Source organism: Lathyrus oleraceus, chromosome 7 (genome assembly GCF_024323335.1).
Source record: "Lathyrus oleraceus cultivar Zhongwan6 chromosome 7, CAAS_Psat_ZW6_1.0, whole genome shotgun sequence".
NCBI lineage: Eukaryota > Viridiplantae > Streptophyta > Magnoliopsida > Fabales > Fabaceae > Lathyrus > Lathyrus oleraceus.
Genome location: NC_066585.1, coordinates 545,953,409 through 545,967,006, shown reverse-complemented (window position 1 = coordinate 545,967,006; position 13,598 = coordinate 545,953,409). Strand labels below are relative to the sequence as shown.

Here is a 13,598-nt window from a genome sequence, read left to right as displayed (position 1 = left end):
TTTAAACCTTCAACATCTTTTGAAAGTGATGAAACAATGATCCATGAAGACTCAACACCTTAACTTGAGAGCCAAATTATTTAAATTTGTTATTCTTAATAGTATATGTGAGAAATTTAATCAATGTTAAAGGTAAAAGAGATGTCTAGTGTTTTTGAGTTTTTTTAACTTAACATTTTGAATATTTTCATAGGATACCATGAATACTCCTACTTGGAGATTCATAAATATGGGTCATATGTAATGGTGGAAATTAGTTTAAAAGGAAAATCCTTTAGAAGCGACCACATATCATAATCAGCTGCTCGAAGGGGTTTTATTGGATATTTTATCCCATGTTCATAGCAAACGGGCATTGTGTGTTTCCAGTCACGTGTTACGGAATCGATACGTCGATTTTGGAATGATTTTTGTTCTTGTTTTGAGATTGATCTTACTATGAAAAATGTTTGTGTTCAACATATTGGGTTTTTACCATTAATGCTAATTAGTTTATTGTAAAATAGGATAAAATTGTTTAAACCTTCAACATCTTTTGAAAGTGATGAAATAATGAGCCATGGAGATTCAACAATGTTACTTGAGAGCCAAGTTATTTAATTACATTCCTATTAATTTATATGTTAGAAATTAAATAATGTAAGAGGTAAAAGACATGCTAAGTGTTTTTTTAGTATTTTTACTTAACTTTTTTCAAGGTTTTCATAGGATACCAAGAATACTCCTGCTTGGAGATTCATAAATATGAATGGTAAGGAATGACGGAAATCAATTGAAAAGTACAACCCTTTAGAAGAAACCACATATCTTAATCAACTGTCTGAAGGGGTTTTCTTAGGTGGTTTATCCCATGTACATAGCAAGCTGACATTGTATGTGTGCAGTCACGTGTTACATAACAAATACGTTGACTTTGGAGTGATTTTTGTTCTTATTTTGAGATTAATCTTAATATGAACAAAAAAATTGTTCAACATATTGGATTTTTTCAAGTCATGCTAATCAGTTTTCCATAAAATAGGATAAAATTGTTAAAACATTCAACATCTTTTGAAATTGATGAAACAATGAGCCATTGAGATCCAACACCTTTTCTTAAGAGTCAGGTTATTAAACTCTCTTCCTCTTAGTAGTTAGTATTGGTGAGGAATTGAATAATGTTAAAGGTAAAATAATGTCAAGTGTTTTTTAGTATTTTTGACTTAACTTTTTGAATGTTTTCATAGGATGACATGAATACTCCTGGTTGGAGATTAATAAATATGAATCGTATGGAATGGTGGAACTCAGTTGAAAAGGATAACCCTTTAGAAGTAACTACATATCTTAATCAGTTGTCTGAAGGGGTTCTATTGGATGTTTTATCCCATGTTCATAGCAAACCGACATTATGTGTATGCATTCACGTGTTACAAAACAAATTCATTGATTTTGGAGTGATTTTTGTTCTTGTTTTAAGAATGGTCTTAATATGACAAGTATTTTTGTTTTGCGTATTGAGTTTTTTAAAGTCATGGCTTATTGTTTTTTTTAACTTCTAACTTTTCGTACATAAAACCCCTATTTTATTATTAATGCAATGTTAATCAATTTTCTATAAAATATGATAAATTGTTTAAACCTTTAACATATTTTTAAAGGGATGAAACAATTAGCCATGGAAATTCAACACCTTTACTTTAGTTTCAAGTTATTTTAATTTTCTTCCTTTTAATAGTATATGTAAGAAATTAAATAATGTAATAGGTAAAAGAGATGTTAAGTGTTTTTTTGTGTGTGTATTTTATACTTAATTGTTTCAAGGTTTTCATAGGATACCACGAATACTCTATCTTGGAGGTTCATAAATATAAATCGTATGGAATTGTGAAAATAAGTTGAAAAGTATTATAGTATCCGTTCTCATACCCGCGGTTTGAAAAAGTCCATGTACTCGAGTTCATACCCGCGTGAGCACCAATATTTGTATCCGTACTTGTATCCTATGGGTACCTAAGTACATGTACCCATACTCGTTTACCCACATTTATAATGAAAATAATTGATCAATTATTCTTTATCATGTAATTTTAAGATTTTGATAACACAAAAAAAATCAAGGATTTTATTGTTTAGTTAAGAAATAAACACACATTTATACAAAAATGCATTCAAATTTAATAGTGATGTTTTTAATAAAATTGATAAATTAATTTATGTATATAATAATAAAAATAAAAACATAAAAATATATGTTTTACGGGTATGGCATGGTGGATACTGAGGTACATGTACACGCACTCATATCCACTTATTTTAATGGGTAATTGCCTATACACGTACCCATTTTGCGGGTTTTACCCTACCCATTATGGATAAAATTTACGGGTATCCATTGAGGATGAGTCCAATTTCCATCCCTAAATACAACCCTTTAGAAGAAACCACATATCTTAATCACCTGTCCAAAGGAGTTTTATTGGGTGTTTTATCTCATGTTCATAACAAGCCGACATTGTATGTGTGCAGTCATATAATGCACAATAGATACATTGATTTTGAAGTGTTTTTTGTTTTTATTTTAAGATTGATCTTAATATAAAAAATATTTTTGTTCCGCATATTGGGTATTTTCAAGCCATGAAGCATTGGTTTCTTAAAAAAAATTAACTTTTTGAACACAAAAACATATTCTACTATCAACGCAATGTTAATCAGTTTTTCATAAAATAGGCTAAATTTTTTTAAACATGCAACATCTTTTGAAAGTGATGAAACATTTAGCCATAGAGATTCAACAACTTTACTTGAGAGCCGTGTTTTTTAATTCCCTTCCTCTTAATAGTTTATGTGACAAATTAAATAATATAAAAGGTAAAAGAGATGTCAGATATTTTTGAGTATTTTTTACTTAATTTTTTGAATGTCTTCATTGGTTACCATGAATACTCCGCCCTGGAGAGTAATAAATATGAATCACATAGAATAGTGGAAATCAGTTGAAAAGGACAACCCTTTAGGCGATAACATATCTTAATGAGCTGTCCGAAGGGGTTTTATTGGATGCTTTTTTCCTTGTTCATAGCAAACCGGTATTGTATGTGTGTATTCACTTGTTACACAATATATACATTGATTTTGGAGTTATTTTTGTTATTGTTTTAAGATTGATCTTATTATGAAAAGTGTTTATGTTCTACGTATTAGGTTTGAAAGTGATGAAACAATGATCCATGAATATTCAACACTTTCAACATCTTTTGGAAGTGATGAAACAATTATCCATGGAGATTCAACACCTTAACTTGAGAGCCAAGTCATTTAACTTTGTTATTCTTAATAGTATATGTGAGAAATTTAATCAATGTTAAAGGTAAAAGAGATGTCAAGTGTTTTTGAGTATTTTTAACTTAAATTTTTGAATGTTTCATAGGATACCATGAAGATTTCTGCTTGGAGATTCATAGTATGTAATGGTGAAAATTAGTTGAAAATGACAATCCTTTAGAAACAACCATATATCATAATCAGCTTCCTGAAGGGGTTTATCGGATATTTTATCCCATGTTCATAGCAAATTGACATTGTATGTGTGCAGTCACGTGTTACAAAACATATGCATCGATTTTGGAGTGATTTTTGTTCTTGTTTTGAGATTGATCTTAATATGAAAAATATTTATGTTAAACATGTTGGGTTTTTACAAGTCATACTAATCTGTTTTCCATAAAATAGGATAAAATTCTTTAAACCTTCAACATCTTTTGAAAATGATAAAACAATGAGTCATGGATATTCAACCACGTTACTTGAGAGCCAAGTTATTTAATTCTCTTCCTCTTAATATTATATGTAAGAAATTAAATAATGTAAGAGGTAAAAGAGATGTTAAGTGTTTTTGAGTATTTTTTTATTTTACTATTTCAAGGTTTTTATAGGATACCATGAATACTGCTGCTTGGAGATTCATAAATATAAATCGTAAGGAATGGGGGAAATATGTTGAAAAGTACAACCCTTTAGAAGAAACCGCATTTCTTAATCAGCTGTCCGAAGGGGCTTTCTTGGATGTTTTATCCCATGTTCATAGCAAGCAGACATTGTATGTGTACAACACGTGATACACAACAAATACATTGATTTTTGTTCTTGTTTTAAGATTGATCTTAATATGAAAAATGTTTTTGTTCGACGTATTGGGTTTTTTCAAGGCATGCTAATCAATTTCCCATAATATAGAATAAAATTATTTATACCTTCAACATCTTTTGAAAGTGATGAAACAATGAGCTATAGAGATTCAACACATTTACTTGAGAGCCATTTTTTTTTAATTATCTTCCTCTTAATACTATATGTGAGAAATTAAATAATTTAAGAGGCAAAAGAGATGTCAAGTAATTTTGAGTATTTTTTACTTAATTTTTTGAAGCTTTTCATAGGATACCATGGATACTTCTGTTTGGAGATTCATAAATATGAGTTGTATGTAATTGTGGAAATCAGTTGAAAAGGAATACCTTTTAGAAGCAACCACATATCTTAATCAACTTTCATAAGAGGTTTTATTGGATTTTTATCCAATGTTCATATTCAACAAACATTGTATGTGTGCGGTCACGTGTTACATAACAAATATGTGCACAATAAATTACGCCTTGGAAGAACACCATAATGGTTATCTTTTCTTCTATGAATTTGTTGTGAGGAAAGAATCCAATCAAGGTTTTTCCTTAAACGTGTTTCAGTTTGTCATTGTGGATGTTGGTTGGTATAGATACCAATCCTTTGTGTTTTACAATCAATGAATGTGAAAAAATATCAGAAATTCCGCTTCCTCCTTATTTTCTAGAGCTCCTAGCGTACCAGAAATCTGGTAGAACTTCGTGAGGTGTGTATACGGCTCCTCATTGTCTAATCTTACAAAAGAGTTAGCATAAAGAATTTGTAACAATCTCATTTTGTTTTTTGTTTGACGTACATTCTTTTATAGTCTAACTATGTGTGTCAGGCGTCTTGGAGTGTTGCGGCACGACATGCGTCTAACATTGTTTCCATTGTTTGCATTGTTGCCATCATTGTTATTGTTACCCATATAATCTATGGGTTCTTGCTTTTAAACAGAAGACTCATCTAGATTTTATTTCTTGGCTTGTAACAATTTCTTTCTATTTTTTTTTTGCGTGCGGTTCTTTCAATTTTGGGATCAAACAAAATTTATTATGTAGGAACCTTACCTCGCATAAACAAGTAAGAATAAAACTAGCAAACATGATTAGTAAGTTAGTCATTATAAACAAAACATGCACAAATATTAACAAATATAAACAAAATACTTAAAATGATAAAAACTATCGCATTGTCTTACAAAACTAACACAAGTCCTCGATAACATCGTCATTTTTTTGCAGCACAGAAGTGCAAGCGCAATTTTATCGCCTCCAGGAGGAATGATTGTATTCTAAATACCGTTCAATAGTTTTTATTATTTTAAGAATGCTTTATTATATGGTTGAGTGTTTGTGACTACTGAAATGTAAAATAACAAAAAATAAAATTTAACTTGTAGTGTTAATAGTGAGAAAACTTGTCGGAGTTAGATTTCATTAACATATTCTCATGTAGCATCTTTGACCAATAATATGCAATTCTAATCCGCTATTAATATTACCACCTAAAGTTATCATTGCAGCTCATGTCCGAGTCAACGACGTGAGATGAGTCGTATTACCTAATAGATAATCTCTCAGCCTATTAACTTATACGTCCACATTAAGTTTCAATAGTTAATACAAATAATAGACTTAAATCTATGTGTAGACTTTAGCATATCCAATAGATGAAAGACTTGGATCTAGTAATGATCATTACCATATTGAGTCATACCATGAAAACATGTTTTAGATAGTTAATTCAACACAAGTATTAAGAACGAAGAATCCATCAATATTAAAGCTTAAGAAGAATTACATAGAATGTCATGACCGGGATCAAAACGTGAGTACTAGGACAACTATATTTAACCCCAATAAAAGAGAAAATCATCTATACTTCATCATTGTAGTTTTACAACTAAGCCCTAGAAGAAAGAAGTTGAACAATATCTGTGACAATTCCTCGACGATTCCCTGACAACGACGCCATTTTTTTGAATCACAGAAGTGCAAGTGCAATTTTATCGTCTTCATGGAGACCGGTTGTGTTTTAAATACCATCCAATAATTTTTATAACTTTAGGAATGATTTATAAAATGGTTGAGTGTTTTTTAATACTAAAATGTAAAATAACATAAAATAAAATTGAAGTTACGGTGTTAATAGTGAGAAAACATGTCGGGGCTAGATTTCATTGATCTATTCTCATGTAGCCTCCTCGACCAATAATATGCAATTCTAATAAGCTATTAATATTACTACTCGAAGCTCTCATTGCAGCTCAGGTGTGAATCAACAATGTGAGATCATTCGTATTACCTATTAGACGATCTCTAGCCTATTAAACAATGTGTCATCCTTTAGTTTCAATAGTTAATACATATACTAAAATTAAATCTATGTCTAGACTTTAGGATATCCAATAGGTGAAAGACTTGAATCTAGTAATGACCAATACCTCTTAATATCAAGTCATACCATGAAAACATATTTTAGGTAGCTAATGCTAAACAAGCATTAAGAACGAAGAATTCATCATTATTAAAGCTTAAGAAGAATTACATAGAACTTCATGGTCGGAATCAAAACATGAGTACTAGGACAATACATCTAACCCCAAAAAAAGATAAAATTAGCTACACTTACTCCTCGTAGCTTTACAATTAAACTCTAGAAAAAGGAAATCGAACAACATTTGTGACGATTTCTCGAGCCGTGATTTCACCCTCAATCTTCCTATCATTTTCTCTCATGTTGTGACTTGTGGTGTTAACCTAACTTTCTCTGAGAACTACCTCAAATTTACCAACGAGCTCCCTTTTGAACTGAATGACACCTCTATTTATAGGGTTTGAAATGCTAAACTCGCTAAGTGCATCGCCCATACACGCTTAGCACACTTACTTTCTTTCCTACTAAACAATGTCAACGCACATGCAACTTGCTTTGTCACCTTAACTCGCTAGGCACGCCGTTCATCTCCGTCTAGCGCATAAGCCACTTCTTCACCTTTAAGTAACTCAAACTTAAAGTCATGAACCGTCTTTGCTCCCTAAGCATGACTTAGTTCTTAGCTTAGCAAGGTCAGTTGTTTAACCTTAAATAGCTTGGTCATGAAGTCTTCTTTGCCACATTTGCTTGCTAAGCGCCCCTTTGTTCTTGACTAAGCGAGCATTGTTTGTTGGGAAAATGCTTTGGTAAGGTCTTTGTGTTGCTTTGGTGATTTCTTAATCCTTTTTATCTGTTTTTAGTCAATGTGCAATTAAAATGTTCATACAGATGTTTAATCATTTTTCATTGATAAATCGAATTTTTTTCATTGATTACTTATAAAATAAGTTAATAAATACCTATATATTTTATGTAATTTTGGCACTTATGGTTTTCGTGTCAGAAGTTTGACCAGGATTGCCAAAAGTTGCACTATTAATATTGCATTTTATCAAAAAAAATTAAACAAGGATGCTCGAGGACCTCAAAGCTTTGAGGATCACAAGGTCTCTTATACAAGAATTCACAATCAAAATGGTAATATTTCTATATATAAATGTATAAAAAATAATAAGATTGATAAGTTTTTTGAGATTTATGGAAGAGTTGAAAAATATCTTTTGACTTCTGCACTACTAGCTCACATTAAAACAATTTAATAGAGCAACTGAGATTACAAGTCTGTATTGCTAATACCAGCTCCTATTGCAAAGGTTTAGAATATCTGTATATTATGCTGTTTGAATTGCACAAAGATAGTTGCAATCACAATTCACAAAGCAAGTTATGGGATGGTTCAACTGGATTGTCACAAAAGCCTATTATGCAATGTGCCAGATTATCCTAGTCCATCCAACATCCTAACCAATAGTGCTATGAAACAAATAGGCTTAGTTAAAAGAAAGATCACCATCATTATAAAGTTTTCATAAGATCTTATTGTATTTCAATAAGATGAATTGTAACTTATTGAACCATTTCTTAAAATAAAGGACAGGTCTAAAGAATTGGCACAAGGTTATTCCAGCTAGCTTCAAAAATAAAATTCTTGATTGTTGAGTGTAATAAGTGGTGAAGCTTTGCATGAATGTTTAGAGTGTGAATCAAAGGTTCTTCACACAAAGGGGTATACAAGAAATTTATGTTCTGGGAGATTGGAAGTGGCTGTGGAGTAATAAAGTTCCTCCAAAAGTTCATAATTTAAGTGGCAAATTTGTTGTTATCTTCCAACTTAAAAAACTTTAAGATGATTCAGAAAAATTGAGAAAAATATAGGGCCTATAATTCAGAAAAATAGAGAAAAATACATTTTATGTTATGAATGAAACTGAACTATTCATATAAAAATTCAGTCCTTAACTCACCATGCATTTAGAAGTATTGATATCTAACTTCATATATCATATATATACGATGGTTATACCACACTAAAGCTATGTTAATTACAAAAGCTCTTTTCTAATAAATAGATTAAAAACTCTTCTCTTTGCTAACTAGATAGCATATCCTCTGATTATCATACAAAAGTACCTCGGCATGAGGAATGATTACCATTCTCATTGGCATTGAGCTTGTTCAACCCTGGCCGATATCATATGGGAGTAATCAGGTTTCAGTTTCTGCATCGGCTTGAGGTTTTAGTTTCTGCATCGGCTTCAATCGTATTCTGTTTGATTAGAAGCTAATTCCTGAGCTGACCTTGAATCTAATGCGAATTCCTTTGCATCCATTGTGTACAAAAACTTCTTAGTTGCTGCAGACAGCGGCACAAAAAACACGCGCAGAATACTTAGGTTTATTGAATCACTTTAAATGAATTCTCAGTTTAAATTTTAACTAAGCAGTTTCAAATACTGATACAGAACACCATTTGCAGCAGTATCCTATCAAAAACACTGACGCCATATGATACACAATATCAATCAAATGATGCATAGACATTGAAAGTCATGATGCCTTTGGCACACTAAAGTCACGCAATCTGAGTCCACATAAATCGCACTCAGACATATAAAGATGCATCATGCATTAGTAAAATAAAACATAGCTAGTAAATTTAATAGAGTAGAAAGTATAAAATGGGATGTACCTAAAGTTAAAAAATGGACCGAATCTCTTAGAGATGTGCAGTTATTCTTCCACCGCTTAGCAGGTCTTCACTTTTACTTTTTTGGGAGGCCGCACTTTGATTTGAAGTCATCGTGCAAAGGTAAGATAATGACTGCAGCCATGAAACCAACATGGGTTTGCGGACAACATCATCGGAATCAGCCACTTGTGAATACAACTCATTCAAAGCTATGTTTTGTGCATCTTGTGGTAACTTGGTAATCAACTGAGCCAATAGTTGCATCAAGTTGGGTAAGACCTGAATAGTAGAAAAGCTTGTGTGATTGTAAGTTCAAAAACAATATTTAATCTATATAGCCCTGACACTTCGGTTGAAGGCTTGCTCGACACATATACCATATCAAAACACGTGGTTACATTCAATCACTTCTACTTTCTTAAGTTATTGCTCGCATCCACATGTCAATGTCGTGCCGGGTATTCGTGTTGGGCCCAATGTGTAATAATATTTAATGCATATGGAGTAGACGTAAAAGCAAGTCCTTACTTGAATATCAACAAGGAACACTAGACGTAAAAGCAAGTCTAATAATTTCTTGCTTGGTTCTGGCTCTGCTTGCCACTGCTTCCACGCATCAGCCTCATGAGTGAAGACTTCAGAAGAAAGCTGATTCGCTTTTTCAACAAGACTATGAATGCAATAAAATGTGGCAGGGCTTCCCGCGGGAAGATGTTGGACCATTCCTACAACTCCGGATGCCATTCCCTCAAAAGGAGTAATGCCAGGATATCCCTATATTCATATTACGATATTATAGAAAAACATATTCGAAACTATCAGTCTCACGTATTAAAGACCAAGGTCTTTGGTATAATAATTACCGATAAGGATACTTGTATGTAATGGAAAACGAGCTTCTCCTTCAAAGAGACTCCATCGGTTTTTTCAGATTCCTTCCCCATAGACATGAATGCAGTGAAGACAGAATGAGAAGCTCGGGCTACTTTTCCATTCGGATGTTCCATATATCTAGTTTTTAAAAATAAGGAAGCACGGTTTTTGCAGATGATAATGTGATGTGACCACGGACTCCCAAAAGTTTATTTAATGACCGGATTAGTTTATCTAGTGCTCAAAATCGATTGTAAACAACATACTACAGATATAAATTTTGATTGAATGCCTGCAACAAAACTAATTTATGGAAAAACCAAGCAAAACTAAATATGTACTTGGTTGATGTAGGATACAAGAACATAGTTGGAGCTACCATGTCTCCGAACACCTGGGCGGGCAAACACTCGATCAAAGTTGGAATGACCCGTAGGTAAAACAAAACACGAGCTGTTTGCACTTCATCCTTGGACCATAAGTATTTGGTTTTCTGGTCTAGAAGCAAGGTAGTTAAAATCGTGATTCCAAGGGGAACTAAAATCGTAAATCGTGGAATTGTAACACTAATAGTTAGATTATACAAAATTCTAAAACTCATATTTATGGATATAAATTCTTATATATAATATAAAATAGCATTAGTATTAGTAAGACAGAAAACCTTAAACCACTTGACATACTTGTGTAAATTTAAATTCATAAGCATAGCTCACAATTTAGATAATTAAAATCTTAAATCACACTTCAAATACTTGTATAAATTCAAATTCATTCATAAGCATAATCATATAAATGTTTGAATGATCGTAAGATTATACGATTTAATGATATCATGGGGGATTCTACTTGATTCCACCGAAATAGGGTTACGGATATACTCATAATCGTAGAGGGCTGGCATAATCACAAAAGCGTGAGATTTTACGATTCAAATCGGGATTTAACTACCATGTCTAGAATGTGTCAAAAAAAAAAACTACCATGTCTCTAATAGAATAGAGAATCTTAAAATGAAAACCAAAAAACATAAAAAAGCAATTCAAATAAAAATGCAATTGAATAAATCATACCTGGCCCATTAGTCAACTCACCATACGAGGGTATGGAATTCACAAAAAACATATAAGCATGCTCATTCTTGTTAACACTTGCAATTACCTTGCGAATTGTCTCCATGTACTCTGGCAAGCGTACATGGCGAAAATATTCCACGCAAGAAAACGATACTAGTATCTTCAACGAGACTTCGGTTTGTATTTCTTGATCAAATTTAGAGCTCAATTTGTGCTTTGTTACAGCTAGCGCAAAGACTACAACCATAAGGAAAGCAGATTCCGCAATTTTTTCGAAATCCTTAAGCAACTCATCGTAATTGCCTTTAAGATGCACAGCCACTTTCCTGTGTCCATAGTAAATATTACGACAATATTCCCATATAAGATTCTCCACTATATTCTTATTTTCTTCGTCTGCTAAAACATATTGATTGCAAAAAACTCCTGTCACAGCTCCTGCTTCCTTAAAGAGGATATTATCTAGATGTTCTTTGATCTCATTAACCTTTAGTTCACCAGAACTTGGCGACAATTCAAACATGGATTCATACAGACGAGGCAATGGAAGTACCTCAGTTAACAACGACAAACCAAGGCAAACAAACAACGAGGAATGGCCTGAAAACGAAACTGTTCGAGTGAATCCTATCGAAACACACTGAAGCAAAAGTCTATCTTGAAAATCACCGCCTATGTTACTAAACCCTAATGTCCTAGAAACCAAATCACTTACTAAAGCCTCCACCAAAATAGTCGCAGAAGTCCTCATTCTCGCAACAACATCCAATTTAACACCAGTCGAAGAAGCATATCTATCACTAACTCTCAAAACTCCAATCCCCGACATAAAAACAGCAAAAGATGCATACTTTCCCTTAAAACTCCCAAAAATTTCTCTCGCAAAAACATCCGCTTTATCCAAAAACCCGAAACTAATCAAATTCGACATAACCCAATCAATCAAATAAAGAACCATGAGTCCATGAGCAACACTACCTCGAGGCCCATCATTACCTTTCCCCCAAATTCCAAACAAACATTCCAATATTCTTACAAAATGAACATTCACAGAAGATGATGACAAAGCATACCCAATCCCAGCAAGAACATTCGGCACAAATTCATCGTACAAACAAACCAACCTACATTTATCCACCAACAGTTTACAAAAAATCTCCAAGCACAGATTTTTAGTATTCTCAGATAAAGAATGCACAAAAGAAAAAGCACCCAACAGTAAAATAGCTTCAGAGAATAATAAAACATGATCATTTCCAAGAGCTAAAAACAGCTTCGAAATAACCTCGACTAATGAATCAATAATATCAAAACTAGGTTTTGTGGATTTTCGTATCCATATGTAAAGAAGGCGAAAACAAAGAGGGAGGGAATCACGGGGAAGAGAGAAATTGGAGGAAGTGAGAATGGAAAGGAGGAGTTTTGCTTGTGGATCAGCGACATGGAGAGAGGTTTGGGAATTGACTAGGGTTTGGAGATGTTGGTGATGGTGTTGATTGAATGAGGAAAATTGAAGGGCGTTTCGGAGTTCAGACCAAGCTTGGACTATGGATTTTGCAGAGGTGGTGGTGGATTGAGAGGTGGATTTGTTGGAGGTGAGGTTTAGGAGGAATTTGTCTAAGAACAAAGTGTCTGGATTTCTTGACATCTTCTTCTTCTGTGTTGTTAATGGCGATATTGCGGTGAAGAGTGGAGTTCTGTTGTGTTGTGGAGCAATACTCTTCAAATTTCAAGAATTTTTTGGTAAAGAATTTTTTATTATGGACTGAGTGAGTAATAATTTAAAAATAAAAAACTATTTAATTTAAATTTTGATCCATTGATTTTGATCTAACACCACAAATGTTATAATTCTACTATTCCTAGAGAGATGTCAACGTGCTTATAAACTTTTGTGATAAAAAATTTAAAAAATTGACGAAATCAAATTGAGTTTATAGCAAAATTTGGAAGTTTGTATTTGTTCACATTTATCACGGAGCAAATTATTGTCCAGATGTTTTTGTAAAATTAGAAGCCAACAATAACATTGATGTAAAGTTCTACGATAACTGTTTTTCTTTTGGGATTCGGTCTTTCATAATCTTAAAAAAAAAATCTCTTTAATTATATGATTTCGTGGAGGTGACCAATCTAGATTTTTTTTGATTTTTTCCCAAAATCTTTTGGTTCGTTTGTAGGTATTTTTCTCGTTCTTTCTTCCTTGGAGTTTTCATATCGGTGTTTCCTCTTGGAGTTTTTCAAGCAGCAAAACTCAAATACGGGGAAATATCTCTCTTACGAAAGAAGAAGGAGGAGAAGAAGAAGTTGTTTATGACTTTCCTCTTATGCTAAGATTTGAAACTATGGAAGAAAAAAAAGATATGAGACATTTTGGGGTTACTTTGGACCTTAAACAACCTTTGAGAAGGGGGATAATGATGTATTTTAAGGAT

General features: G+C 32.7%; 1 protein-coding gene across 1 annotated transcript; it reads right to left on the bottom strand.

The window, feature by feature from the left end:
* Positions 1 to 8,419: 8,419 nt before the first annotated feature.
* Positions 8,420 to 12,959, bottom strand: LOC127101534 (uncharacterized). Its single transcript, XM_051038976.1, has 6 exons — positions 11,161 to 12,959; positions 10,447 to 10,585; positions 10,078 to 10,225; positions 9,743 to 9,988; positions 9,215 to 9,493; positions 8,420 to 8,878 (listed from the first exon to the last, which is right to left on the bottom strand). The coding sequence occupies exons 1-5, from the start codon at positions 12,809 to 12,811 to the stop codon at positions 9,242 to 9,244; spliced, it is 2,436 nt and encodes an 811-aa protein (XP_050894933.1). The 5' UTR covers positions 12,812 to 12,959; the 3' UTR covers positions 8,420 to 8,878; positions 9,215 to 9,241.
* Between the last annotated feature and the right edge of the window lie 639 nt (positions 12,960 to 13,598).